Source organism: Rhinatrema bivittatum, chromosome 3, assembly GCF_901001135.1.
Source record: "Rhinatrema bivittatum chromosome 3, aRhiBiv1.1, whole genome shotgun sequence".
Taxonomy (NCBI): Eukaryota; Metazoa; Chordata; class Amphibia; order Gymnophiona; family Rhinatrematidae; genus Rhinatrema; species Rhinatrema bivittatum.
The window spans coordinates 460,150,016-460,176,635 of record NC_042617.1 but is presented as its reverse complement, the minus strand read 5'-3'; the positions used below and the strand labels follow the sequence as shown (position 1 = coordinate 460,176,635).

The 26,620-nt window shown below is 40.0% G+C and overlaps 1 protein-coding gene across 1 annotated transcript in view; it reads left to right on the top strand.

The window, feature by feature from the left end:
- NBAS (neuroblastoma amplified sequence) overlaps window positions 1-26,620 on the top strand; it is a 1,239,997-nt gene that overhangs the window by 478,973 nt on the left and 734,404 nt on the right. The window contains exon 31 of the mRNA XM_029595926.1: window positions 8,359-8,471. Coding sequence (XP_029451786.1) covers window positions 8,359-8,471 — 113 coding nt within the window. The remainder of the gene's footprint in view (window positions 1-8,358; window positions 8,472-26,620) is intronic.

Sequence of the window (26,620 nt, the reverse complement as noted above, 5' to 3'; positions counted from 1 at the left end):
CTGAAAATATTTAGAGAAAAATCTATCTTTATCTTTCTTTAAGGAAAAAGAAACTAACAATGTAGCTCTACTATTAATGATATCCATGGAATCCTCCAAAAAAGTGGAGACTCCAGGGCTATTCAATATATCCATCTCCTCCTCTTGTACCTGAGTAATCCTTCTAGTAGGTAAATAATATAACCTTGATAATATTGGTATTTTATCATTCTCAAAGGATAAAATCTCCATTGCATATTTATTAAACAATTCTCCTGCTGACAATAATCTAGTTTTAGGAAAGTTTAGCATTCTTAAATTGAATGATCTACATTCATTCTCTAATAATTCAATCTGATTATGTAGCATTAAGTTGTCTTTTATAAATGAGGTATTGGTGACAGCAATAGTGTTAACTTGTGGGCCCAATGTCTCAACCGCTTGTTCTACTCTCATAACTCTATTATCAAGATCTTCAAATTTTGCTTTAACCTGGAGAGAGAATCCATGTGATTGCACTACAGATCTAGTTAATTTTTTATCTATTTTTGCTGACAATTTCCAGACATCAGAAAGAGTAACATTTTCTGGTTCTATATTACATTCATCTACCTCTTCAGTCAACTCTGGCAATACCATTGGACAAGGCACTATATTATTAATAGCAGTATCAGTTCTCCCATCTATATTAGAACCAGACAGCCTATTCCCTCCAGTGACACACCCTTCTAGATTTCCTAGGGGGTTTACTTGTGAGTTTTCAGCTGTTAAAGACTCACCAGTACCTTCCATTAAAGGTTGTAAGGGGGGTTGACTGGACCTGGGGCTCAGGGTAACCCCCAAAGGGGAGCTACCTTCAGAATCGCCCCGTACAATGGACTCACTCATATGAATTATATGGTTGTCCATTGGTCCTTTTCTTACGACGGGAGTTGTTGGTGAGGAGGTCCAGTTCTTTGACTTGCGTTTCTTTCCCATGGTAAACTTCTACAAAAACAAAAATTTACCAGGGGCGCGCCCCTTTGGCGCGCGGCTTCGGCTGCGCGCCGGTGGCTGCGCGCCGCAGATGCCTGCTTTTATGCTGTTCCGGGTGCTCGAGAATGACGTCACCTGGGGGCGTGTCCACAGCCGCGTCCTCCTCTCCTTTGACGAGGAGATTGAGTGTTTCTTTCTCTGTTACAGCGTCAGCACTTGCCTCAGGACTCCTGCAATAGCCGGTACGCTCCTCCTTCCCCCCTCCTTCCAGACCACTTCTGAGGACCTGGCTAGGCATTATCTCTTCCTTCTGTGATAAGCTGTGGGCCTAACTTGGAGCGCACACTGAAAACCATCCTGCTACCTCAAAATCAAATCTACACTGCCACATACTAACTAGGGATACCCCCCTCCCCCCCCCCCCCCCCCCCCCCCCCCCCCCACACACACACACACACTCACAGGCAGCCTGTAGGGAAGGGTCTATGCAGGAATGCTGTCTTCACATAAGCTGATGGTAATCCTAAACTTGGGAGCAAGGATCATATAGTGGCTGACCATGAGGATCTGCCACACATCTGAGTGCAGCCTCTTTGTGAGGTCTTAGGTGAGGTTTGTTTCCCCCCCCCCCCCCAATCTATGCTCACCAAGATGATGGTCTCCTGCCAGGTGACCTTGCTCCTCCAAAGCAGCACAAACTGGAGTAGGGGAACACTCTTCTATGTCTTTGAAGGTCTCCTCTATATATCTCTTTCTTTTTCAATTTCTTCAATTCTGCCATTCTGACATACAGTGGTAGGACTCGTTCTCTGAGAGTCAGGAGCTCTTTGCACCGGGTACACACATAGAACCTGTCACAACAGTAAATCATCATACATGAGGCACTCGGTGCAAAACACTGGGTAGCCCCCCCTTATCACTGCAGGGTTTCTATCTGCATCTTGATTTGTTAAGTTGATATTCTTAAAAGGTTGGTAAGAAAGTAGGTATGCCTCAATTTAAATGTTGTTATGGTTTTTAAAATGTATTTATTAGGTGCCTTAAAATCTTTTTTTTTTTTTTTTTTTTTTAAATGTGGTAACTGGATGATTGTTAGTGAATGACAAGACTAAAATTAAGTGATTAACTTATTTTGAAGACTTTCTTTCTAGTGGGTGTGATAATCTCTCTTTCTCTCTGTACATATATATATATATTTATTTATTTATAAAAGAGGCAGGAGAGGCTTAGAAATGGGGAAGGTAGAAGGGTGAGAATCAAACTAGTAACCAATTGCTCAGGAATCAGTACTCATCTTCTCAGATCAAGTAAGTGACCTTTGCAAACTTCCAATTCTGATATAGGCAAACAAATACTCTCTATTTCTAGCTCAGAGAATGCTCTTCTCCCAGTACACAGACAATTCTTACCTTGGCAAACAAAATACTATCTTTCACTAGCTCAGAGAATCAGTCTGTTTTCTTACTTAACAGATTATTCTAACACCGGCAAACAAATACTAAACTTAGAACTAGCACGCAGTATAACTAGCCAGTACTAGTTTAACCCTCCAAGAATATTTTTTTATTTTCAGATTTAAGCGCTTTTTCCCAGCAAGTTCAAACTTTTCACGGCAGATGAAGGTTCTGCTGTCAGTACTCCCTCTGGACATGACCAACTTTGGCACTCTACACATGGCAGGTCCATTTAAACTAGAGCAAATTGCATGGGTCAACACTGTTAGCTGGAAATAAAAGCACGCTTGACAATTATTGATCTTTCCCTGGTAGGTGATTAGGGGGTGAGGGTGGGGGGAGCTCCTGTGACATCCCTACCTGTGCTTTTATTTGATTACCAATCTACACTCTGAGCCAAGATTTTGTATGTACGGCTGGACCTGCTATTTCAAGGCAATACAACCAGGCAAATCGTTGTCATGAAGGCTGTGTTGACAAAACAGATAGTGGCACTAGAGCACCAGGCAAGGCCTTTGCCAGTTAGGGAAGGAGCCATGCAAATAAGAGAAATGCAAAAATAAGCCTGCAACTTACAGACTGCAAAATACTATTTCATTACCTTGGTTCCAGCCCCAACATGACCCTGTCCAAGCTATGCCTATATCCCAGGCCCAACCCCATGAACCACTTCTACTCAGTGGACTGCAAATCAATGCCCCCAAATTCTCTGCACTTGGCCCTATCCTTCCCAGCCTTGCAGGAGGCTTTCAAGTAAAAAATGCTTTAATTCTTGCATGCCGTTCCTAGTGCAGCACAAGAGAACGTGCTGAATTTAGGAGGATCCTAGGCAATGGTGGCATAGTCCTGTTGCTCATGAAATGTATTTTTAAGCAACAAGTTCACATTCTACACATCCTGTTGCTCAACTGGCCCCACTCATGGAAAACATGAAGAGTGAAGTTCGAGGAGTAGTCTAAGGTTGGCAGCTAAAGTTTAATGCTGAAAATTGCAAAGTAATGCATTTAGGATGCAAAACCCAAAGGAAAGTTACAGTATTGGAGGTGAAATTCTTCTAAGGACAAAGGAAGAGTGGGAACTGGAGGTAACTGTATCTGATGATCTTAAGGTTGCAAAACAGGTGGATAAATTGATGGTAAAAGCCTGAAAGATGCTTGGCTGCACATAGGGAGAGGAATGGTCAGTAGAAAAAGAGAGGTGATATTGCCCCTGTATAGGCCCCTGGTGATACTTCACTTGGGATACTATGTCAAATTCTGGAGACCACCCTTTCAAAAGGATATAAACAGGATAGAGTTGGTTCAGAGGCTGGCTACTAAAATGGTCAGTGGTCTTCATTCTAAAGCATATGGGGATAGACTTAAAGATCTAAACATGTATACTGTAGAGGAAAGGCGAGATAGGGGAGATAGAATAGAGACCTTCAAATATCTCAAAGGTTTTCAAGCACAGGAGGTGAGATTTATTTAATGGAAAGGAGTCTCTAGAACAAGGGGTCATGAGATGAGGGTGAAAGCTAGTAGATACAGGAGTAATCTTAGGAAATATTTCTTTGCTGGATGGGCAATACCGTCTTTTTTCTATATCATGTTTCTATATCAGTATGATAATCATAGAAGCCCTGGGTGATAGATAGTTTTGGTACCATGGTTTGAAACTTTGTCCCTAAAGTTGATAGAGGCAAGAAAAAGTCACCGTTAGTGTCAATATACAACTTCACCATATGACTGAACATTTCTATAAATGTCTGTATCAGTAGAATTACTATATTGCTATGAAGATCAGCATTGATGGGGATACCATGCATATTCCTTTACACAGAGATATAATGTGAGAATATGCTTGTGTCTTGTAATACTAGAACATTTTTACTTTTTTTCCCTACAATATATGCACAGATTTCAATCCCAGATTTCTGAAAAACTCCAAAAGGCAAACACTTAAAAAGAAACAAACAACAAAAGTTCCACAGTTGGGTGTAACATAGCAGGCTATGAAACTGAGTTTTACAGTTCAATTTTGACCTATAAATGTGTATTTAAAAAAATCAGTATTTTTGAGAAGTTGAAAACTTTATTAAAATATATAGTCATTTGGTGCACATGACTGTAGGTGATTTATAACATAACATACAATCAGATCAGGAACAACACAAGTAGCAGATAATAAGCCTTGCAAACTGTTGAATCAGACCGAAATTTGGGTTTACCTAAAAGCTAACCTAAATACATTTATTTATTTATTTATTTTTAATTTTTATATACCGGAATTCCTGTATACAATACAAATCAATCCAGTTTACAATAAACAATAAGTTACCCTGGTGGGGGCGGTCCGACCTGGGCTTATTACAAGGAACATTGAAAAGGAACAATAACATTTAACATTTAACATTTGACATTATTCTTGTTTTGAACAGTACGAGTGTTCAACTTATTACAAGGAACTTTAGTGGCAATAACCGAGCCACCATACAGTATACAGGTATACAATTATATAGTATATAATTACTGACTGTTGAATATAAACTGCGAAAAAGATGTATTTAAAGGTGATGAATTTAAAGCTGACCTGAATAAATGTATTCAGGTCAGCTTTAAATTTTTTAGTATTGGTCTCTATTCACAACAGGCAAAATATTCCAAAAGTCAGGTGCCGTGACAGAGAAAGCCCTTACACGTGTCTGCTGGAGACAAACACTTTTGTGTGAGGGAACGACCAACAGATGTCTTTTAAGCGTTCTCTTGGTAGGAAGATCCTTAACAGAGCGTTCACCCAAGAAAATTAGTTAAGTTGGAGGAGATTGTGCACTATAACTGCAGTCTTAAAATTGGCATGCCACTCGATTGGGAGCCAGTGCAACTTAAATAGCACTGAGGAGATATGTTCCCTAATATTCACGTCAGTAATGAGATGTGTCGTGGCATTCTGGAGAAGCTGAAGGGCTTTTAATGCATGGGCAGGAAGGCCCAGATAAGCAACGTTGCAGTAGTCCAGTAGTGATAGTAACAGTGCCTGGACTACTGAGCGAGTCGTCATAGTCAAGCAGAAGTGTAAGCCCCAGCAGATCTCACAGTTAAAAACATCCAGACATTATGGTAGCTTTGATTTGCTGCTGAAAGGAAAGCTTGGAGTATATACAGACCCCTAGACTTCTGACATGGGAAGAGATGACTAAGTTGATGTTATTACACTGTAAAAAAGCAGGAACATTAATGTAAGATGAAGGTTGTAGAACTAATAGCTCATTTTTTTTCAAATTCAGATAGTTTTTTGTGACATCCAAGATCTAATAGTTGACATACAAAGAGATAACATTGCGGATATTTCTGGTCAGGAAGGCTATAGATGAATGTAAAACTGAATGTCATTGACATGAATGCGATGGCCTATACAAAGTCCCCTGCAAGGATTTTCCCAATGGGTGACAAATAAATGTTAAATAGCAGACCAGACAATGCAGAATCTTGTGAGACTTTGGTGGGAATATCGTACCATTGAGAATGGTTACCAATTCTAATCTGATGGCAATGACATGATAAATATGATTCAAACCAAGTGAGTACAGATCCAGATATGCCAATTTCCCTCAATTGGAGCAGCAATATTTGTTGTAAAATTTGAATTATACATTACAAACATATTTGAACAGCAAGTTGATATAGTCACAGTATGAAGAATTTTGCAGTATAAAGAAAACACAAAGATGATGCATCCATCTAATAGCTTCCCTCCTCCTCCCCCCAAAAATCTGGACTATTTGCACTTGAACTTTTATGATAGGAGGATTTCATAATGGTCCAGTATAGCTATTGTTTTTCCTTTCACAGCTATTAGAATATCCATTTCTATAATTTTCCAAAATGTCTTAAAATAGAGCAGGAAGGTGGAAACAGGTTCATCCATCTTTTATAGAATAGCGCATCTGTCTAATAATTTGAGTCAGGTCTGCATATATCACCCAGGAAGTCTGTGAGAACATGACTCTAACACATTGAAGAGACTGCATTCTCAATGGATGTACAAAGGGAGTCCACAACATTCTGTATTCATGCCAAGTTGTTCTCAGGAAAACAATGTTATCCAGAAACCAGGTGTAACCAAAACCCACAATAATCAAAAATATACACCTTTACTTCAACTTCAAAAAGAGACACAAACTACATATGCATGAAGAAATAAAAAAAATCTTTTTATAAAATATTTAAATGTTAAACATTTTATGTGAAGAGATTGGTGGTTTCATATAATTTCAACTGTTACCACCCAGGTAATCCGTATAACATGGATTATATTATCATGAACCACCAACCACCTTCCTACCCTAAAGTGTTCAATTTTGTGAAAATTAATTTAGAAAAATATTTAAAGTGAAACATTTTTAATCTACATAAAAAGTTATTTTTCATAAGCTGCATGGTGCAGGTAGTTCCTTTTATAGATCTGTGTGCTAAAGAATATATCAACCTCTTCTTAGTGACAACATGATGATAGAATCAATGACATCTAGTTATAAATTCTTACTGCCCTCCCAGCGAGGCCATGTTTTGAAAAGAAAAATCCTTCGTCAGGGAATGCTCCTTCTCTCATTCTGTGCCGATGAACATATCGCTTGAAAAAAACCTTCTTTGCTGATAAATCATGAATGCACAAGATAAATTTTAAATGGCGTCCATGTCTTTTATATCCAATAGTTGACCTGAAAATACCCAATCACAAACTGTTATTCTTAAAGCTCCAATCATTTTAAAGCTGTTAATGTCTAGGGAACCAATGAAAAAAGAGTTTATACTCCATCTATCAAAAATAATTGCTGGAATTACTCAAAATAATTGTTCATTGAAACAAGGATGACCAGTCTAGGTCTTCATTCATATTGGCGGGAGCTACAGATTGCAATGTATAAATCCAAAAGACTTCATAATAGTTAAGACGTGATTGCACGTTACCTCTCTCGATTAATGTTGACTATCTGTTCAATAACAATCTACTGTAAACTATGGAAAGTTTACAGTGCCACACAATGTTTAACTATAGGTGCAGACAATTTCATTGTTTTTAAATATGACCTATGTTCAATTAATCAAACTCAAATCGCACAGGAAGTTTGATCTATATAAACTTTAGGGCAAGCACATTTAATAGCATAAACCACATTACTAGAACGACAGTCTGAGTGTGATTTCCTTTTGATCCTATAACCGGTAACCGGGTCTTGCCAACAAATGCCCTCCACAGTATTTTTGTCAAAACTGCATTGAAAATGACCCACTGTATCCTCAGGGGACTGTTTTTATAGTACTTGTGAATGAACCACTTTATCTTTAATATTTGCCCCATTTAGCTATTAATGGAGGATCATGAAACACATCAGGTAAAGCTAAAATGTGCCAGTGTTTCCTAATGGAAGCTGCAGTGATCAAAATTGCAGTGGTTTGCTTCAACACACAAACCAGTTGTGGCTGTCCTTTAATAGGTTTGTAGTCTAGTAACAACTGACGGTGAGAAAATTTAGCCCAATTATAAAGCCCGGCTGATGGCCTTGTGAGGATAGCCTCATTCATGATATTTTGCTGCTAGTACATTGGCTATCTTCTGGATCAGAGCAAATTGTTCTAATACGGAGAAACTGGCTGACAGGTAAGCCCATCTTAAATGACTGAGAATGATGACTATGAAAACGCAAAATGTTATTCTTATCAGCTGTTTCAAGCTAGTAAATTATTTTTTCAAAAGGGTTTGGTACTCACACTTTAATTTTTTTTTTAGAGAAACAGAAATCATTCAGCAGAATGGCATTAGACTATAACTGTGGTGGTGCTATTGCACAAACACTAAGCATAGGTTTTGCATACGTTTTAGAAACAATTTATGCCACTTTTTAAGAAAGTATTTAATATTTTTTAAATGGCTGTAAAATATGTTGCTGAAAAATTGTTCCCTGTTGCAGGACTTGCTTACAACTGATATCTGACTGTCCCAATGCCGTTCAAGAGGAGTTGGACTTGGTTCGAGCATTAGGCTACCTTGAGGAGTTTGGCATAAAGATTCTTCCTTTACAAGGTACAGTTTATGTGTAATACTGTATTTAGTTTACTTAAACATAATGGAAGGCATGCCAGGCCATAACCTATGGCTGGATATCTGTGCATTGATTTGATGTGGCAATATATTTAAAGTTCCTAAAGTTTAGTGGTTAAAAAACAGGCTATTCTTCAGTTCTTAAAGAAAAACCTTTTGTCACAAGGTTTTTCTTGATCTAGATGAAATTGGTAGTACTAAGAAGCAAAAGACGTAAGATCGAAGGGAATCGATGAAGAAGCACAGCATTTAAAATGCTATTCTGTACTTCAAGGCTAGGCTTGGCTGCACAGTTTAGAATCATTCCTTTAGCGATCCCAGCTCTTCGTTTTCTGGGAATGCACTTTTAAAATGTATTTATTATAGACACACAAAAAAATCTTCTTTTCACTGAGTAGCAGGAATTATTTGAAATAGTGGTTAAAGCTGCTATTTTAGCATAAACTAATGTAAAGCACGGGTGCATATGTTGGTACGTGCCGGCCTAGGCTGTCATTTTATAATATATGTGTGCATGTTCTAAAATAGCCTGGACGCGCGCACATGTGCACCAAATTTCAAGTGGACGCGCACATAGGCGGGCAAATCCCACTTCTGCTTAAGTCAGGGAATTTTAAAAGGGCCCACATCCTCGCCATTGCCAGTTTAAACAGTTTGTTGCCCAGTTAACAGCTGGGTCCTCCAAACCCCCCTGGTTTGATAGTCGACACTCCCCCCCCCCCCCCCCTTCATTTACCTCAGAGCTTTAAATCCCTCAGAAATGACTTGATCATTTTATTTTATTGCTTACAATTCCTCCATAGCAGAAGTAATGTTAAGCGGCAGGGGACCTTGGCTTGCACTGGGGCACGTAAGTATTTCCATGCACATCTCTTGGCCAGGCCCTGAAATACCCATGCTCCACCCAGGTCATGCCCATGCTCCCCCCCCCCCCCCCCCATATCCCTTTTTTGGAAACTTTTCAGATGTGCACACAACAAGTTTTGCATGTGAATCTGGGTGCATTTTAAAATAGGATTGGCATGTGTAAGCCCGACTTATTTGCATATCCCCTGATTGATGCGCATGCTGGGTTTTTAAAATTTACCTCTTTACGTACAAAGTCCACATTAAGGTCAGATCTTTTTTTATCTTATTTGAATTATATAGCTTTAACTTTTATAATTTGATAGTATTGTTTATAGAGTATTGGAAGGTTTACCGTTAAATAAGAAAATGAAATATGTGTGTGTATATATTTACACACTAACTTTGATTTTCTCATTTAACTGTGTGTGTGTGTGTATATCTATATCTATCTATCTATCTATATATGGGGGAGACAGAATGGACATGTCACCAGAGGGCACCATTTCAAAATGTATTGTGCCTACTGCCTTGCCAGAATTGCTGCCTCTCCCTTATATTTTATTGCACTACAGCACTTTAATTTAATTTTCCTATTAAATGTGCTACTGAGAGAGAGAGATGTGCTGCTGAGAGAGAGAGAAGGGCCTGCACTGAAGTGCCTCACATCATCAGAAGGGGACAGTGGGGCCTGTTTAAAAGAAGTCTCGTTAGATGGGCCCCCTCCTAAGATCCCTCGTCTAAGGCCCTTCCAAACATCTCTGATGGCTAGATAATCGCATTGGGACTATTATAACTATAGTAACCTAGAAGATGGACTTTTAGATTTCTCAGGTAGTGTGTGAGTAATTGGTTGCCTTTTATCAGTTTTGGTTGTTATATATTGTGGTAATATGTGGTGGGTGGGATTGTTGATAAAAATGATTGGTATGATTTCAGTAGTGATAAATCAGGGGTATTATGCTAGTCTTCCTGTTACTAGGAAGCAATTTAAAGATGAGAGAGTTTTGTTATCTTGTTGGATATCCACGGGATAATGGTGGATTGAAGGGTTGGAATTCCAACATTCAGACTGGTTATATCAATGTCCATTCTGTAGGAAGAAAGGAAAATTATAAGTATATATTATTGGACAGTATAAGTTGTACATATTATTAATATCAGAAGCATGATGTTATGATCATGATGTTGAGGCAAGCAGAAAAAGTGGCAGAATTCTGGAGAGGCTATTACTAAAGAGCATTATAAATAGGCAATGCGAGATTATAGGGTAAATTGTTGGAAGGCCAAGGAGGAGTATTATGTACTTGAGATAAGGTAGCCATAAATTGCCCACTAGAATTGTTCAGGATAGTGAGGAATTTATCAGCTAAATGACAAGTTGAACTAATTATCCAAAATGTGATCTATGAGGAGATGATTAATATAAAATGTCAGCTGTTATGTTCTACTCCTGAGTTGAAAAATTCTAGTTTCGTAAGCTGTGGGGAATCCAAATGGACAAAATATTAGCTTGTGACTGAAAAGGAATTTGAACTAGTTGTAGATAAGTTATAAATCTAGATCAAAGTTGGATCCATGTCCATTTGCGTATATTAATTTTTTATTTATTTTATTTTATTTAGGAGGTTTTTTTTATACCGAAGAATAGCTAGCTGCCTTCACTCCGGTTTACATATAGAACAACTTCGTACGATTAACAGTAGCTTATCCATTAACTATTTAGTACATTTGACATCAACTTTTATAAACAGTATACAAATACAACAATATCTTATGATTAATAGTAGCTTAACCAATAACTAAGCCAGCTTAACCGATAACTATTTAGTACTTTGACATCAAATTTTATAAACAGAATAAATCAAGGGGATGAAGGATATTATAAGAACATAAAACTTGCCATACTGGGTCAGACCAAAGGTCCTTCAAGCCCAGTATCCTGTTTTCAACAGTGGCCAGTCCAGGCAGGTCACAAGTACTTGGCAGGATCCCAAAGGGTAAATAGATTCCATTCTCTTTATCACTGAGATAAGCAGTGGATTTCTACAACTCCACCTTAATAATGGTTTATGGACTTTTCCTCCAGGAACTTGTCCAAACCTTTTTTAAATGCAGCTACATTGACAACTTTCACCCCATCCTCTGGCAAAGAATTCCAGAGCTTAGTTATGCGTTGAGTAAAAAATATTTTCTCATTAGTTTTAAATGTATCACCCAGTAATTTCATTGTGTGTCCTCTAGTCTTTGTACACTTTGAAAGAGTAAACAACCAATTAACATTTACTCATTCCCTTCCACTCATATTTTATAGACCTCTATCTTATCTCCCCTAAGCCATCTCTTCTCCAAGCTGAAGAGACCTAACCTCTTTAGTCTTTTCCCATAGGGGAATTGTTTCCTCCCCCTTATCATTTTGGTTGCCCTTCTCTGTACCTTTTGTAATTCTACTATATCTTTTTTTAGATGTGGTGACCAGAATTGCACACAGTAATCAAGACAAGATTGCACCAAGGACATTCTCTATTTTATTCTCCATTCCTTTCCTAATATTTCCTAGCATTCTGTTTGCTTTCTTGATTACTATTGCACATTGAGCAGAAGATTTCAATATATCAACGATGATACCTTGATCCTTTTCCTGGAGACTCCTAATGTGAAACCTTGCATTGTGTAGCTATAATTTAGATTTTTCTTCCCTAAGTGTATCATGTTGCACTTGTACAAAGTAAATTTTTCATTTGCATGCCCAGTCTTCCAGTTTTGCAAGGTGTTCTTGCAATTTCTCACAATTTAGTAATTTAACATACTTAAATAATTTTGTGTCATCAGCAAATTTGATCACCTCGCTCATTTTTCCCAGTTCCAGATCTTTTACAAGTATATTAAAAAGCAGTAGACCCATAACACATCCCTAGGGCAATCTACTATTTACTTTTCTCTATTGAGAAAATTTACCAATTAGCCCTAGTCTCTGTTTTCTATCTATTAACTAGTTCTCAATCCACAATAGGACACTGCCCCCATCCCATGACTTTTTAATTTCCTAACAAGTCTCTTATGAGGGACATTGTCAAATGCTTTCTGGAAATTCAAATACACTATATCAACTGGCTCACCTTTATCCATATGTTTTACACCCTCAAAAAATGTAGCAGATTGGTGAGGCAAGACTTCGCTTGGAAAAACCACATTCATTTTGTCCCATTAATCTATGCCTATTTATATGTTCAGCAGTTTTTCACTTTATCATAGTTTCTATCATTTTGTCTGGCACAGATGTAAGATTGGTCTGTAGTTTCCTGGATCAACCCTTGGATCTCTTTTTAAAAATTGGTGTTACATTGGCAACCCTCCAGTTTTCAAGTACCATAAACAATTTTAATGATAGTTTACAAATTAACAGGTAGATTTTTAAAGCCCTACATGTGCCAAAGCCGGGAGATTCACGCAGAAGTTGCACCTGCGTGCACCGCTTGGCTTTTAAAAGGTGCTCAAGTATGCATGTATCTCCTAGTATGCGCACAAATCGGGAAATAAAAAAGCGGCGTGGCATGGGAGGAATCTGAGCGGGGCATGAGCAGTTCTAGATCTGTAACCTGAAGTATGTGCAAATTTACTTCTGCTGTAGATGGTGTGTAAATTTTAAAATAAAAATATCAGGGCTAGTCAGGTAAAAGGGAGGCTGTCTTGCTAGGGGGGTTAGGAAGTCCTATCCTTTAGATGGGAAAACTGGGAATGAAATGAAGAAAATAGTAATTGCAATGGCACACGTATATCTACTAAAATTCCCCCCATTTACGTGGTGGAAGTGGTATTTGTGTACACAGTTGATTTTGTAACGCGTGCATGTTATAAACGGGCCGTATCCATTCGCGCGAGCTGGCATGTGTACATATATGTGTGCCTGTGTGGCACTTTAAAAGTTACTATCTAAAATAACAGGTTTGGTATTTTATTTTTCAGTTTTTTCAGCACTCTGGGATGTGTATCATCTAGTCCAGGTGATCTACTACTCTTTAGTTTGTTAATGGTACACTGAGATTTGTTTCAGTTCATTTCTGGCATGGGTATCTCTCTTACATCTTCCTTAGTGAAGACGAAAGCAAAGAATTCATTTACTCTCTCTCTGCTACGGCTTTGTCATCCTCAAGTGCCTCTTTTACCCCTTGATCATCTAATGGTCCAACTAATTCCCTTGCAGGCTTTCTATTTCGAATGTATCTGAAAAAGTCTTTATTATGAGTATTTGCTTTCATGGCAAGCTTCTTTTTAAAATCTCTTTGCCTTCCTTATCAATGTTCAGCATATGACTTGCCAATGCTTATGAGAGGTCGGGCAGGCTTATGAGAGGTCGGGCAGGCGAAGAGGAGATTTTTGAGTTAAAGGCATCCTGGGCAGAAATATATCGACGGATGAATTTATACTGCATTTCGCGGTAATACATATTGACTGAGAGTTGAGAGATGTGCCGAATACAAGCTGTAATTATAGCGTTAGTTATCAGAAACACCCCGTCACGATTCCACTGTTCCACCAATATGGAACACATATCCAATGGAGTTAATTGCTTAAGCAGGCGGTAATATGTAGAAAGAGATGGTGTCTTTGTCTGTTCTAATAATAAGATTGCCGCTATAGCATGAAAGGACGCAGCTTACCTAGGAGCTTGGGGTATGGAAGCTATATAATGTTGTATTTGTAAATATGGAAAAACTGCAGTTGCGGGTAAGGCATAAATGTCGCGTAGCTCAGCGAAAGATATAAGCTGACCTTCGGGAGTTAACACATGACCCAATTGAGTAATACCCAGGGTCGCCCATCGGCGGAAAGAAATAGTCTGTGATCCCGGGAGGAAGTTGGAGTTTCCCTGAATAGGCATGAGGTAAGCACAAATGCGATCCAGCTTTAAAATTTTTATCAATTTAACCAACGATTGACAAAGGGGTTTAGTAAGAACACTGCACCAGAAAGGTATTAAGCTTAGGGGATTTCGCTTGCAAAATGAAGGTAAGAGCAAATGGATTAGTAAAAGCCTGATCTGCAAGAAGGCTAAGAAAGGTGGAGGTGCCCAGAATCCAAATCCGGATAAGCCGGAGATTACAGGCCAAATTGTAAAGCGCGAGATCCGGTACTCCCAGACCACCTTTCCCCCAAGGGGTACGCAACCATTCCAAAGGAACTCTGGCCTTCCCACCCCGCCAAAAGAAATTCTGCTGAGTCTTCTCAAACTGCGTTAAATCTGCGTGACGTAAAATAAGAGGCAAATTCTGAAAAAGATAAAGCAACTTAGGCAAGATGACTATCTTGAACAACTGAACCCAGTCGCCCAGTGACAAGGGTAAGGAAGCCCAACCATATAAACGATCAGTGGTGACCTGTAAAAGAGGGTTAACATTAAGGGCATAGATACGGGACAAGTTGCGTGGGATAACAATTCCAAGATAGGTAAATGAGTCTACTGCCCATGTCAAAGGAAAATCGTCTGCCCAGTTCTGCTGTAATGTTATCGGAGAAGCTAAGGCCATGGATTTGTGCATATTGAGACGTAAACCCGAGAAGACTCCAAAGGCCCACATTAGCTGTAAAAGAGGTCTGAGGGAATGAACTCGATCCGTAAGGAAGACAAGCATGTCATCCGCGAATGCGGCATATTTAAAAAGGGTAGAATGAAACTGGATTCCCCGTATCTCCTTAGTTAGTTGAATAGATAATAGCAGAGGTTCTAACTGAAGAATGAACAATAACGGAGATAAGGGACAACCCTGCCGTGTTCCCCACAAAATACTAAAAGCCTCAGAGTGAGAGCCATTCACTAAGATAACCGCTTCCGGGCAGGAATATAAAAGACGGATGGCATTATAAAATAAACCTTCAAACCCCATCTTATGCAAAATATAAAATAAATAAGATCCCTCGACCCTGTTGAAGACTTTCTCAGCATCGAAATTAATGGCAAGAAATGGGGCCTCCGATTGTTGACACATCATCATAGCAGCCAATATTTTCCGAATATTAGTAAGTGCATAGTGTTTCCTAATAAAACCCACCTAATCAATCCCAATAAGAGTTGGGAGAATCTCCGCTAGCCAATCAGCCATTATCTTAGCAAATATTTTTTGGTCAAAATTTAAAAGGGATATGGGCCTATAAGATTCCAGCTGTGCCGTATCCTTAACAGGTTTCCGGATAAGAGTGATATATGCACGGTTGGAATGATCCGGGAAAGAGCCATCCTCCAACTTCGTGGAAAATGCATTTACCAAGGGATTTCCCACAAAGTCCATTAGACACTTATAAAACTCTGCACCATACCCATCAGGCCCTGGAGCTTTAAGATGTTTGGCCTTTTGAATTTCCAAAAGGACCTCGTCCAATGAAATCTGCCTGTTCAGGTGTTCCTTCTGCTCAGCCGTCAACTGTGGAAGCTGAAACTGAACAAAACTGCTCACAAGCATCACTATGCCATCCTTCCGCTGTATATAAAGAGCTATAAAAATCTTTGAAACATCGTACAATGTCTCGGTTATCTGTTAACAATTGACCTGAAGGCGAACCCAATCTCGGGATGTGTCGCGAACGTCTCGCTGAATGCACCAAGTTAGCCAATAATTTACCAGACTTGTTACTATGTTGGAACAACTTATATTATTAATATAAGATGCTTTTGTGGGCTTTCTGGTGCAGTAAAGTGTTCAGCTCTCCTTGTATAGTCAGGAAGTGTGCCCTAGTCTCACTTGTATTATGCCCAGTCAACCGGGCTCTTGCTTTTTTCAGTTGATCTGTCAAGGCCAGGAGTTTATGATTCATTGCCTTTTTCCTATGAGACATAAAGGAAATAATATCCCCCCGGAGCACTGCCTTTGCAGCATACCAAAAATATACCGGGGAAGATGTTGATTGGGCATTTAACTCGGTATATTCAGCCCAGCACTGTTGAAGATAATCCCTGAACTTCCCCTCAGAAGCTAAATAAAAAGGGAATTTCCAGTGAAAAGAACCCAGGGCCTTCAAAGCCAAATCTACCTCCAGCCTAACAAGGGGCATGGTCAGAAATGACTCTATCTTCAATCACTACCACTCGAATCTGCGAGCATCCATGAATGCTTACTAAAAAATATTCGAGGCGAGATAGAGTCCCATGGGTGCGAGATATATGGGTGAAATCCTTTTCACCCGGGTGAAGAACCCTCCACACATCCATCAAGTGCAAAGAGCTCTCCAAAAAGGATGGACCTTTACCAAACCCAGAAGGCGGGAGAACAGGAGGGGATTTATCCAAAGCTGGATCGCAAATGGTTTTAAAGTCTCCGCCTATGATTATCAAGTCTCCCAAGTATGGGAGCAGATGCTGAGAGATTTCCCTATAAAAATTGGGGCTATAAGTATTAGCTGCATATACGTTACAGTGGATAATCTTAGTTTGGAACAGATCCGCAATCAAAATAATGTACCGCCCTAGAGTGTCCTTAATTTCTGTATGCAGTGTGAAGGGCAGGTTCTGCTGGATCAAAATTGCCACTCCCGCAGATTTAGTGGTTGCGGAGGCATAATATATGTCCCCACCCCAGTGTCGACCCAATTTCAAGTGTTTTGTGTCAGTCAGGTGTGTTTCTTGTAGAAAAGCCACATTAGCTTTCCGCTGTTTCAAAAGAGACAGTATTTTTGAACGTTTAATAGGCGAGTTGATTCCACAAACATTCCAAGTAATTACATTAGTGACAGAATTAGAGATTACTTAACACACAAACTGGTATTTGAAAACATAATGAAATTAGAACGCAGCGGGGGACCCACCCAGCAATTTCCCACTGTGATCTCAGTGTGACCATGACACCAAACAATGCTAAGAATACAGATTTTAAGAACTCCAAGGCCCACCCCACAGCCCTCCCTCCCCCCTCACCCACCCACCCCCTAGTACTCTGATGAACCACATACCCTAGATCTTCATCGAAGATCGAGATCACTGCCATTTACCCTCATCCCACCTCCCCCCCTCGGACTTCATCCACCCCATCCTCCCCACCCTAGAGTCAGCCAGGCCTGCCTCATCCTAATTCTAACAATTCAAAATAATTAACCATGGCATGCTGGCCAGCCCCGGGTATTATGGCTCAAAAAATTGAGACACCAAAGTGGGAAAAGTTGTAGACTCATCAGGACCGGTAGAAGGGCTAGCCATCCTTGTAAATAACACATGGAGGAGGGCCCCAATGCCTCTCCGTTCGGTCCAAAACCTAGTTAACAAGAAAAAAATTGTTCACCAGGTCCAAGCCCTGTGCAGGAGTGACCGGGGCTGATAATACAGATTGGCCGCTAACTAGGGAAGAAAAGGAAGAGAATAACAAAAAAGACGCCCGTTCGTTCTTAGGAGCCCAGGGAAATCCAGTGTTGCAGGGAAGACACTCTCAAGCGGGCTGGAAATATCAAGGTAGCTCGGATCCCCTGCACGATGAGTTTGGAACAGATCGGGGCCATAAGGCATTTCTGCACCGATACCGCCGCTGAAAAATCCTGGAAAACCAGGATCCGGGAATTTTCGTAAGTGAGCTCCTTCTTCCCCCACGCCGCCTGCAAAATCTCCTGCTTGTGCGCGTAATTGAAAATCTTTGCCACCACCACCCGGGTCCTGGTCGCATTGGGGACCCACGGACCTAACCGATGTGCTCTCTCAATGCGCACGGGAGAGAGCATGATCCTTCTCCAGCCAGGCTTCCAAAGTCATGGCGAGATTTCTCTCTTCAATAGTTTCTGGTAGCCCTATGAATCGCAGGTTCGACCTGCGGGACATGTTTTCGAGATCTTCTATGGGGGCCGCTTGCTTTGCTACTTCCTTCTGCAAAGCTCCAATATCAGTTTGGGCCACCCGGAGGCCATCTTGCGCTTCAGATACTTGGGATTCAATCTCCTCAAAATGGCCTTCCAATTTATCAAAATTGGCCGACAGATCATTAATTTTAGAGGAGATGTTTTTGAGTTCGGGACCCAGAGCCTCCAAAATGGCGCACTTAATATCCGTGATTGCCGCAACAGGGGAGTTGCCAGCCTCACTGACGGCAGCCATGACAGGAGGGTCGGCAGGCTTAGGATGCTCTTTTCCCCTTTCCTTATCCTTTCGGACCACACGGGTGGACATTCCAGCCAAGTCAGAGCCTGGAGTACTTACCTGCAGATGGGTAATCAATTAATCCGATTTTGGCGCCAGTAGGGGGGTGAATGAAGCCCGATTAAGTAGGGCTGGCACCGAGGGAGAGGGAATTGCATCCTCTCCCTTAACTGCACCACGTGATCTCCCCAATCCTTTTTTAAACACAGCTATACTAACTGCACTAACCATATCCTCTGGCAACAAATTCCAGAGTTTAATTGTGTGTTGAGTGAAAAAGAACTTTCTCCAATTAGTTTTAAATGTGCCTCATGCTACCTTCATGGCGTGCCCCCTAGTCTTTCTATTATCTGAAAGAGTAAATAACCGATTCACATCTACCCATTCTAGACCTCTCATGATTTAACACCTCTATCATATCCCCCCTCAGCTGTCTCTTCTCCAAGCTGAAAAGTCGTAACCTCTTTAGTGTTTCCTCATAGGGGAGCTGTTCCATTCTCCTTATCATTTTGGTCACCCTTCTCTGTACCTTCTCCATCGCAATTATATCTTTTTTGAGATGCGGAGACCAGAAGTGTACACAGTATTCAAAGTGCGGTCTCACCATGGAGCGATACAGAGGCATTATGACATTTTCCGTTTTATTCACCATTCCCTTTCTAATAATTCCCAACATTCTGTTTGCTTTTTTGACTGCCGCAGCACACTGAACTGACTATTTCAATGTGTTATCCACTATGACGCCTAGATCTATTTCTTGGGTGGTAGCACCTAATATGGAACCTAACATTGTGTAACTATAGCATGTGTTATTTTTCCCTAAATGCATCACCTTGCACTTATCCACATTAAACTTCATCTGCCATTTCGATGCCCAATTTTCCAGTCTCACAAGGTCTTCCTGCAATTTATCACAATCTGCTTGTGATTTAACTGCTCTGAACAATTTTGTATCATCTGCAAATTTGATTACCTCACTTGTCATATTTCTTTCCAGATCATTTATAAATATATTGAAAAGTAAGGGTCCCAATAAGGATCCCTGAGGCACTCTACTATCCACTCCCTTCCACTGAGAAAATTGTCCATTTAATCCTACTCTCTGTTTCCTGTCTTTTAGCCAGTTTGTAATCCACGAAAGGACATAGCCACCTATCCCATGACTTTTTACTTTTCCTAGAAGCCTCTCATGAGGAACTTTGTCAAACACCTTCTGAAAATCCATGTATACTATATCTACTGGTTCACCTTTATCCACAAAAAAAGTGAAGTAAATTTGTGAGGCAAGACTTGCCTTGGGTAAAGCCTTGCTGACTTTGTTCCATTTTACCATGTCTTTCTATATGTTGTGTGATTTTGATATTTTGAACACTTTCCACTATTTTTCTTGGCATTGAAGTCAGTCTAACCAGTCTGTAGTTTCCTGGATCTCCCCTGGAGCCCTTTCAAATATTGGATTACATTAGCTATCCTCCAGTCTTCAGGTACAATGGATGATTTTAATGATAGGTTACAAATTTTTACTAATAGGTCTGAAATTTCATTTTTATTTCCTTCAGAACTCGGTGGTGTATATCATCCGGTCTAGGTGATTTACTACTCTTCAGTTTGTCAATCAGGCCTACCACATCTTCTAGGTTCACCGTGATTTGGTTCAGTCCATCTGAATCATTACCCATGAAAACCTTCTCCAGTACGGGTACCTCCCCAACATCCTCTTCAGTAAACACTGAAGCGAAGAAATCATTTAATCTTTCCGCAAAGGCCTTATTTTCTCTAAGTGCCCCTTTAATCCCTCGATCACCTAACAGTCCAACTGACTCCCTCACAGGCTTTCTGCTTCTGATATATTTTAAAAAGTTTTTACTGTGAGTTTTTGCCTTTACGGCGAACTTCTTTTCAAAATCTCTTAGCCTGTCTTATCAATGTCTTACATTTAACTTGCCAACGCTTATGCATTATCCTATTTTCTTCTGTTGGATCCTTCTTCCAATTTTTGAATGAAGATCTTTTGGGTAAAATAGCTTCTTTCACCTCCCCTTTCAACCATGCCGGTAATCTTTTTGCCTTCTTTCCACCTTTTTTAAAATGTGGAATACATCTGGACTGTGTTTCTAGGATGGTATTTTTTAACAATGACCACGCCTCTTGCACACTGTTTACCTTTGTAGCTACTCCTTTCAGTTTTTTCTATTTTTCTCATTTGATCAAAGTTTCCCTTTTGAAAGTTTAGCACGAGAGCCATGGATTTGCTTACTGTCCCCCTTCCAGTCATTAATTCAAATTTGATCATATTATGATCACTATTGCCAAGCGGCCCCACCACCGTTACCTCTCTCACCAAATCCTGTGCTTCACTGAGAATTAGATCTTTAATTGCTCACTCTCTTGTCTGTTCCTGAACCAATTGTTCCATAAAAATGTCATGTATTCCATCCAGGAACTTTATATCTCTAGCATGTACTGATGATACATTTACCCAGTCAATATTGGGGTAATTGAAGTCTCCCATTATTACCGCATTACGAATTTGGTTAGCTTCCCTAATTTCTCTTAACATTTCTCTGTCAGTCTCACCATCTTGTCCAGGTGGACGGTAGTATACTCCTATCACTATAGTCTTCCCCGACACACAAGGGATTTCTACCCATAAAGATTCAATTGTGCATTTAGTCTTATGCAGGATGTTTATCCTGTTGGACTCTCTCCCATCCCGGACATAAAGCGCCACACCGCCTCCCGGGTGCTCCTCTCTGTCATTGCAATATAATTTCTACCCTGGTATAGCACTGTCCCATTGGTTGTCCTCCTTCTACCATGTCTCTGAGATGCCAATTAAGTCTGTCATCATTCACTGCTATACATTGTATTTCTCCCATCTTACTTCTTAGACTTCTGGCATTAGCATACAGACATTTCAAAGTTTGTTTTTTGTTTGTATTTTCATTCTGCTTTTTAATTGATAGGGATAAGTTAGAATTTTTTAGGTCAGGTGAGTTTTTGGTTACAGGCACTTGGACTACTTTTCTTATCAGAACCTCACTGTCGGGATGCCCTAGTTCTAATGCATCATTAGTATCCTTTGAAGATACCTCTCTCCGAACCATGCGCTGCTGAGCGACTGTCGGCTTTCCCCTTTGTTCTAGTTTAATAGCTGCTCTATCTCCTTTTTAAAGGTTAGCACCAGCAGTCTGGTTCCACCCTGGTTAAGGTGGAGCCCATCACTTCGGAAGACACTCCCCCTTCCCCAAAAGGTTCCGTAGTTCCTAACAAAACTGAATCCCTCTTCCTTGCACAATTGTCTCATTCATGCATTGAGGCTCTGGAGCTCTGCCTGCCTCTGTTGACCTGCATGTGGAAGAGGGAGCATTTCAGAGAATGCTACCCTGGAGGTTCTGGATTTAAGCTTTCTACCTAAGAGCCTAAATTTGGCTTCCAGAACCTCCCTCCCACATTTTCCTATGTCGTTGGTGCCCACATGTACCACGACAGCCTGCTCCTCCCCAGCACTGCCTAAAATCCTATCTAGGTGACACGTGAGGTCCGCAAACTTCGCACCAGGTAGGCATGTTGCCAGGCGATCTTCATGCCCACCAGCCACCCAGCTGTCTACATTCCTAATATTCGAATCACCAACTATGATGGCTGACCTAACCCTTCTCTCCTGAGCAGTAGGCCTTGGGGAGATATCCTCGGTGTGGAAGGACTATGCATCACCTGGAGAGCAGGTCCTTGCTACAGGATCCTTTCCTGCTGTACCAGGTTGATGCTCTCAAATCATGAGACCACCTTCCTCCAAGACAGTACCAGGGCTGCCAGTCTGAAGTTGGGACTTGGCTACTATGTCCCTGAAGGTCTCATCTATATACCTCTCTGTCTGCCTTAGCTCCTCCAGGTCTCCCACTCTAGCCTCCAGAGATTCGGACCCATTCTCTGAGAGCCAGGAGCTCTTTGCATCGCATGCACATGTATGATTTCTCACCGGCGGGTAAAAAAATCATACATGTGACACTCGATGCAAAAGACTGGGAAGCCCCCCTCTTGATACCTTCATCTCAAATTTGTTCAGATCCTACTTAAGTTTTAGGTTGCTATGGGAGTAGAAATGTGTCTAATTAATGTCCTTTAAATGTATTAGTGAATTCACTATGTTTCTAGTAGTGGCCTGCAGGGGAATGATCAAACTCTCAATAAGGTGGATTTTTTTTTTTTGTTTGTAAGTGGCACCTGCCTATAAACTAAAGGATGGGTGAGGGGTGGGAGGGTTGGGAAATACAAACAGTCTAACTTTAGTTAATCAGCCAGAGTGACTCACTGCTCTCTTGATTAACAAATGTTGGTCCTAATCAAACCAAATCACACTACCTCAACACCTTTCCAAGGTGAGTAACTGAACTGAACTTTTCAACCTTTTTACTTAGGTGTACACTGCTCCTAGCTTATTTCTAGCTTCTGGCTACTTTTTTTTTTTTTTTTTAATATACATACATTCTAACTTCTGCTTACTGGCTGCCTTACAGACTTTTAAAAATAAACACACTAACTACTGCTTACTAGCTGCCTTACTGACTGACTATTTAAAAATACAAGCAGTGTAACTTCTGTTTATTCGCTGCCTTACTAACTATTAAAAGCACAAACACACAAACACACTAAATAATATGCCCAAATAGTTAACTTTGTCTTTTTTTTTTTTTTAAAGTATTGGGGTAATGTCCCAAGCAAAAACTTACTGATTCCTTTCAGCCACCAGCAAGATGATCCTTTCCTCACCAATATCAAACCTAGATACACTAGCATAAATTCTGGAAAAATGTTTATTACTCCAATTGGATGAATTTATGGAAACTATTGAATTTTTGGATAGAATGGTCACAATCAGAATTATTATTTTCCCTTATGGACCATTTACTCTGTAGACTGGATCATGGTGTGTCCTGACTGTTCAGCTTGAAATGTCATTGCTGTTTGGCACCATTAGTCATGATGTATTGCTTTTATGCTTGTGGCAGATAGTAAATGGGGAAGTGGTTTTAAAATGATTTGAATCCTTTTTAATGGGTAGGAAGCAAAGGGTTCAGTTGGGTCAAGGTTGTTCACCATGGAGAGGCTGATCTTTGGATTCCCCAAGGGTCAGCTCTCTCTTCTGCACTATTTAATATTTATCTCCTTTGGGCATTTTATTAAAAGCTGGATATATATGCGGATAATGTGCTGTGTTTTGTACCCTGTGAACATGATGGCTCTATTAAGGTTCCAGTTCTATAAAAGTGCGTATATGAAATTAGAGACTGGCTGGGGAAGAATGGTCTTTCATTAAGTATAGCTAAAAACAAGTTGCTGTGGATTGGTAAAACCCCATTACGTGATGATTTGTATAAATTATTTGCGGGTGTATTAATTATTACCAGTCTTATTAAAACTTGGGAGTTCTAATAGACTTTAAATTAAATATGAACTCACATATTCAGCATTTTGCCAAATCATTTTTTACAGATTAAAAATGCTGAAACTGTAAAGAGGCTGGTGTCTTTGGACCTTTTTAGAACAGTATTGCAGTCTTTGGTACTGGGTCAATTCAATTACTGTAAAGGTCTTTGGATTGGCTTATCAGATAAACTTATGGGTGCTTCAGGTGATGCAACATGCAGCAGCCAGAATGATCAGTGGTAGTGGGATAGATGAGCATATTACTGCTGTACTGCAAGAATTACATTAGCTCCCTATGCAATATTCAAAATTCAAGTTATTGGTGTGTTTCTACACAGATTATTGTATCCTATGAGTGTATAGTAGCTTCCAAGATGGGTTGATGTGTGTGTATCATTATGTATGTTAAGATCTGAAGGGAAGGGGTTACTTGAAATCCCTTCCTCTTAAGAATTTCGCCTTCATTTAACCTGTAAAAGAATGATCTCTTATATACTGCACCTTTTATGTGGAATATGCTACCTGAACAGCTGATATCAAGAAAAAATCACATACACAAACATGATGTTATAAACGGACTGGGTTACCCTCATAAGTGAGTGACTATTCATATACACCGAACGCGGTGTTTCAAAACATTCAAGCACTTAGAAATTTATGTGCAGGCACTCATTAAATAATCATAGGGTATCCCAAGTTCTCTTTTTTTTTTTGTAATTTTTCAATTTTTTTTAGAGAGTCCTTCTTAAACACGTTGTACAAGTGCCGTACTGAAATGCATGTACACTATTCCTTCTAAATTTTAACGAAGGTAAATTTTTTTGGACATAGACTTCTAACAACACTTAAATATGGAAAAGTCTACTTATCTTGAACTTTTCCAAAATTAAGAACAACGGCTCCTCAGCCTTGTTCAACAAATGCGCCCGACACCGCTGGTGTTTCGAAAAACTTCTTCAGGGGACTGAAAGTCTGAAAATGTAACAAAAACAAATTAGACATTCATGCAATCGATCTTCATGAAGCACAATATCCACAGACTTACGAGTTAGGAATGAAAACGCCAACTCTTCTAGCGTACGGCAAAAGACAGAATCCGCCATATTAAAGCTGACGTATATAAGGCTACGTACTGCCTCCAGGGGGACCAATCAGAAGCAAGCACAGCCAAACACACAAGGCTGATTGGAGAAAGCAGACCTTTAAATGAGTGACATCCACTCGATGAACAGCTGAGACATGAGTCTGACCTAAAGGATTTTAGAAAGGGCCTGAAAACTAAATTGTTTCAGGCAGCTTTTATGTGATGTAGGTTTTTAGAAAAGAGATTGTTTTAACAAATTTGTTGTCTGTTTTAATTATGAATGTTAACATTTTAGTCTCCCCGATTGATATTTCGGAGGAGGCGGGTTATAAGTTCTGATAGATGAATAAATAAATGTAGACATTGCCAGACACCTCCCTGGGTTCAACAGATGCATAAACATATTTACATCCAAGCTTTTCCCTTAACGTTTAAAAAAAAAAAAAAAAAAAAAAGACATTGGGAGGCTTTACAGAGGGACTGAACAGTGATTTCTCTTTTTTTTTTTTTAATCTTGTTAATATTGCTATTTATGGTACTTTGTTTAAAAATTCCCAAGTCCTCCTAATTCTGATGTCTCTGTGAGGAAATTGCATATAAGGCTATGGTGGCATCTGTTTGGTTTGTCACTGCAGGAGCAGAGAAACAACCCTGCATTTGAAAAGAAGAAAAAAATGTCTTGCATTGTTCCATTGTCTTTGAAAGTTGAAAAAACCCCCCAAAATTTATGTGAAGATGAGGTGGGGAGCAATATAGGGGAGGGCCATCCTTTCTCTAAATTACATCATTGTTTTATAACACGTGGTCGCCAAAGAAAACCCTAACCAAGGGACACCTGGTTCAACCTGTCTTAGGGACATTTTAATGGAGAAGTTATTTTAAATAACTACTTTGAATCTGCCTCTTTCTAAACATTGCTGTCCTCTAATGGGTGAAGACATGGAAGAAACCTGATATATTTTTCTGTGGTAATCAGTGAATAGCTCCACTGAAGCCAGTGGAACCACAACAGAAATCTGTGAGCAACGTGACAACTTCTATTCTTTTATATTGCATGGCACTGTAAATGCTAACAAAAAGCCCTTGTTCTCTTTTACATTGTTGCACAGCCTTAACTTAACATGCGGTATGATTCCAGATAGAGCTTTCCATAAAGGTTTGGAATTGTGATGCAAAAAAAAATCTTAGTGACTCAGATGTATAAAAGGACATAAAGGGAGGGGCAAGCAGGATGGTAGTACTCGCACATAGGTGACATCACCAGATGGAGCCCCAATGTGAAAAACTTATGTCAAAGTTTCTAGAACTTGACTGGGAACACTGAGCAATCCCAGTATGGCCTATACCACTCATCCACGTGGGGTCCCTCTTCATTCTCTTTTTTCTGTGGCACTGTAAACCTTATGTTGTGATTGAGCTCACTTTGGAGTTTTTCCTTGTGGAAAACTTTTTTCATAGTATTTTTTCTTGGTTTTCTGTTTGCTCTGTTTCTGGTTCCCTCATTGTCCCTTCCTATAGTGTCCCCAGTTAGGGTTTTTGGGGTTTCGAGTAAATTTCCTTTTGCGGTCAATTCTGCCTGTGCTGGCGGTGCCTCGGTACCTGCTGGCCATCGAAACACATCACCATCACTTTCGACTTATGGCTCTTTTGTTTCACCCCGTC